At 51.4% G+C, this 4,609-nt stretch overlaps 1 protein-coding gene across 2 annotated transcripts in view; it reads left to right on the top strand.

Moving 5' to 3' along the window:
- The window catches only part of pxylp1 (2-phosphoxylose phosphatase 1), a 20,329-nt gene extending 15,939 nt beyond the window's left edge, over nt 1-4,390 (top strand). For both annotated transcript variants that reach the window (XM_048265493.1, XM_048265492.1), the window contains 2 exons: nt 2,402-2,544; nt 2,732-4,390. In XM_048265493.1, coding sequence (XP_048121450.1) covers nt 2,402-2,544; nt 2,732-3,795 — 1,207 coding nt within the window. In that variant the 3' untranslated portion in view covers nt 3,796-4,390. The remainder of the gene's footprint in view (nt 1-2,401; nt 2,545-2,731) is intronic.
- Nucleotides 4,391-4,609: the final 219 nt, after the last annotated feature.

Here is a 4,609-nt window from a genome sequence, read left to right as displayed (position 1 = left end):
CACATTGGTAGTGGTTACCAGTGAGGTCCCCCCATCCATGTGATGCGCTTTGAGTATCGAGAAATGCTGTTATTTAAGTGTGTGTGTGTGTGTGTGTGCGCTCTCAGTGTCACACACACTGGGGTGGGAGAGGAGTGTTTGGGCTCCCTGTGTGTGTGTGTACGTTGCATATGTGTTGGGAGGATTAGGTTGATCTGTCAACCGAAGTGTGAGAGGGGTGTTGGTAATCCTCGGACTCTTTGTCACCATGGTAACATGCCAACAAGGTTTATCTCTCAGGAGTGACTGCTTATGAAGATTCAGACGACCCCCCCCCCCTCCATTCTTTCTCCTCCCTTCATCTCTCTCCCTCTCTTATTCACCCTCTAATTTATCCAGTCTCTCTCCCCCTCTCTACTTTCCTCTGTCACCCTATCTCTGTTTTACCATCTCTCTTTTCCTCTCTCCCTCCAATTATCTATTTCTTTTTCCCCTCTATTCTCGCTCTCCTCTTTTTCTCACTCTGTCTGTCCTCTCTTTTTTTTTCTTTGTCATTCTCTTCCTCTCCTTTGCTTCTCTAGCTTTGGCTTGGTTTTTGGAGGCTGTTGACAGCCCATAAGTCATCTGGTTGCCGTGGCAGATTTTCAGTATTAAAATGTAATCCGTGTCATGTTGAACCTATTAAACCCCTCCCCCACTTCCGCCTCCAACTGTCCTCTCTCCATCCGTGTCTCTCTCTCTCTCTCTCTCTCTCTCTCTCTCTCTCTCTCTCTGTCATAGATGCTCACACACACACACACACACACACACACACAAATGCACGCACATATACAGATGTCAGGTGCTGACTTGTAGACACACAACTGGTTATGATGCCGCACTTACACACTCACTCACACACACACACACACACACACACTCACTCACTCTCAATTCTCTTTCCATTCATGGAATACTAGTTAGCTGTTGCTGCCCCCATGTGTTCACGTGAAGTATTACTATTGACTCATATACTCATATGAGAGTGAGAGTTGGATTGGGTGAGGATATCCACACACAGCTGTGATTCAACCAGAACAAGTAATGACAGCCATGAGATCCTCATCTAACCCTCTACAAACACGAGTGCCATGTTACATATTCCTCTACTGACTGAGTTTAGAGACTGTTCCGTTGTATTTCTGTCGATTTAGCTTCATTCACTTCTTTCACCCCTCAAAAAGAGATTTCGGCATCATATCATCCATGCACCACATGCTGTCTACTCTACAGCCAAGAACAGAACTGTGGACATTGTGCAAGTCAAAGGTTGTAGGATATCTAGTGTGGAGTGATCACAACAAGTTGTGAAGAGTTCAAGTGGTGTTTTACTCATGGAATGCCTCTTGTCCAGTCAGAAATGTAAGGAATGTTATTAGGGGCTGCCGTGGCCTACTGGTTAGGGCTTCGGGCTTGTAACCGCAGGGTTGCCGGTTCGATCCCCGACCAGTAGGAAAAATGTGGGCGAGGGAAGTGGTTGAGCACTGCTCTCCCATGCCCACATCCACGGCTGAAGTGCCTTTGAGCAAGGCACCCAACCCCCTCATTGCTCCCTGAGCGCCGCTGTAGCAGGCAGCTCACTGCGTCGGGATTAGTGTGTGCTTCACCTCACTGTGTGTACACTGTGTGCTGAGTGTATTTCACTAATTCACGGATTGGGATAAATGCCAAGAGACCAAATTTCCCTCACAGGCTCAAAACAGTATATATACAGTACTTACTTATACTTAAGCAAATTGTATACATAACTTATATTTATACATGTTATACATAACTTATTTCTTTATTTATTTTCTGTCCCTCACTTCACATGGAGGGTCTGCCATATTACGTGCCACCCCAGCAAAGCAGCCATGGATGTGCAGGGAGCTGTAGAGCCCTCCAACAGTATGCCTCGGCTTTATGGCTCTATGGAGCCCTCCAACAGTATGCCTCGGCTTTATGGACTCCTCCAACAGTATGCCTCGGCTTTATGGACTCCTCCAACAGTATGCCTTGGCTTTATGGACTCCTCCAACAGTATGCCTTGGCTCTATGGCGGCTGGCTTCACTACAAAGCACACATGTTTTTGCATGTTTTTTTTTTCTTCCAGGACCTCACCAACACAACTGCACTGTTAACCTTGCCAGTTTTTTTTCACAGGACCTTCCAAAAGTGTGTGTGTGTTTGTATGTGTGAGAGTGTGTGTGTGTAAGAGAGAGAGAGAGAGAGAGAGTGTGTACACCTAACCTTGCTAGTGTTTCCAGGGCCTCCCCAAAATATATGTGTTGTGAGAGGGCTAATAGGTCTACATTAAATTCTAGTAATATTTCTCTCTCTCTCTCTCTCTCTCTCTCTCTCTCTCTCTCTCTCTCTCTCTCTCTCTCTCTCTCTCTCTCTCAGAGCGCCTTCCCACCCACTCCTGTCCTCCTTCATCAGTGACATGGCTAAAGACGGCCAGACTGACAACTGGGACGCCTCCCTCACCTCTCTGGCCCGCCTGCCCAATCACAGATCATGTGAGATGGGCGAGCTCACACAGACAGGTAAACAAACCAATCACGTCCAGCATTGCCAGTCAGAGAGCCTATTACAAGCTGCTGTGGATAATTTGAACACATCTTGCTGACGTGTGTGTGTGTTACTGTGGACATGTATAATATTGCTTGAAGTGTAGAATATCAATTATATTCTCCCTCTCTCCATCTCGGACCCCTCTTCTCCCCCACTCAGGTGTGGTCCAGCACCTGCGTAACGGGCAGGTGTTGCGGGGCGCGTACCTGCGTGGTGTCCCGCTGCTGCCGGCGTCCCTGGGCTCGTCTCAGGTGCTGCTGGAGACGACGGGGAAGAGCCGGACGCTGCAGAGCGGCCTAGCGCTGGTCTACGGACTGCTGCCGGGCTTCTCCCGGCCGGCCCTGAAGGTCCGGCAGCACTGGAACGCTCTCTTCTGCGGCCGCGCCTGCGACTGCCCCGCTCGCCAGCGCCACCTGGAGGCCGAGCAGCGACGGCAGTACCGGCTGCGCGTGGCCGACACGCGCCTCGACCGCGCCTACGTCGACATGGCGGCGGCGCTTGGCGTGGCGCCGCGGGTGCTCCGGGCGGCCAATCCGGTGGACGCGCTGCTCTGCCACCTGTGCCACGGGCTGCCTTTCCCCTGCCGCGTCGCCGACGGCAGCGCCAACACGTCCTCGTCGCCGGCGTCCAGTTGCCTGACCCCGGCGCACCTGGCGGAGATCCGGCGTCAGCAGGAGGAGGACGAGCGGGAGCGCCAGGTGGCGGGGCTGTACCACCGCTACGCCGTGCTGGCCGCCCAGCCCTACCTGGAGCGCACGGCCGCCCGCATGGAGCTGCCGCCCGCTGGGCACCCGGGCCGCCGCCCGAACCTCCCCCGCCACGGGCGTCCGTCCGCGCACGACATCACCATGGCGCCGCTGCTAAGCGCCTTGGGCCTGGAGGGCGTGGCCGGCTTCCCGAGCTTCGCCGCGCGGCTGGTGATGGAGCTGTGGAGGCGGCCGAACGCGGGCGGAGCGAGGGATAGAGCCAGGGCGGCGGAGGAGAAGGGGAAGGAGTGGGGGAGGGAGCTGAGGGCCAAGCGCTCGCAGGATGACCTGTTTGTGCGCGTGCTGTACAACGGCGAGGACCTGACGTTCCACACCACCTTCTGCCGCACGCACCCACGCCACACGCACACGCCGCTCTGCCCACTCGGCAAGTTCCTGCGCTTCGTCCGCGGGGACATCTTCAGCCCGCTCAACGCCACCAGCTACCAGCAGGCATGCCTCGCCACTGGACCTTAGCGACCATACACACACACACACACACTCGCATACACATGCATACACACACGCATACACACATGCATACACATGAGACAGCCAGATAGGATGGAGAAAAAACCTGCCTCAGACACACACACACACACACACACACACACACACACAAATACACAAGGCAGCTTGCTACATATACTTGAACCTGCTAGATGCATGTATATATATACACACACACACCAGGGTTTCGGTTATCCGGTAATACCCGGCCGGACATTGTCCGGGAAAAAAAACAATGTCCGGCCGGGTATTTGGAAAAAATTATGATAAAACGATAAAATGTTTGATTGAAATTGGCTAATAATCCCGTCCACCTAACACAAAATGAATTTGAGAATAAGCCTAAAATGTAGGCCTATACTAAAGCAAGAATACACCATCTGGTTATGTTTTCAAATAAAACGTCTGTTATGTCTGTTAACAGCGAACAAAGCGATAATAGGATATTTGATCAAAATGTCCGGAAAACAAAACCATTTTTTCCAAGTGGAAACGCTGACACACACACATACATACCTTACATACACACACACATACATACCTTACATACACACACACATACATACCTTACATACACACACACATACATACCTTACATACATACGCACATACATACCTTACATACACACACACATACATACCTTACATACACACACACACACATACCTTACATACACACACATACATACCTTACATACATACGCACATACAGTAACCTGCCACAAAACCTGCCACAACCATGATTCTATAAATCCTGCCACACACTCAGGAAAACCACACA

This window comes from Alosa alosa, chromosome 15, assembly GCF_017589495.1.
Source record: "Alosa alosa isolate M-15738 ecotype Scorff River chromosome 15, AALO_Geno_1.1, whole genome shotgun sequence".
In the NCBI taxonomy this organism is placed as follows: Eukaryota; Metazoa; Chordata; class Actinopteri; order Clupeiformes; family Clupeidae; genus Alosa; species Alosa alosa.
The sequence above is the reverse complement of the archived record's forward strand: the minus strand, read 5'-3'. Positions and strand labels throughout refer to the sequence as shown.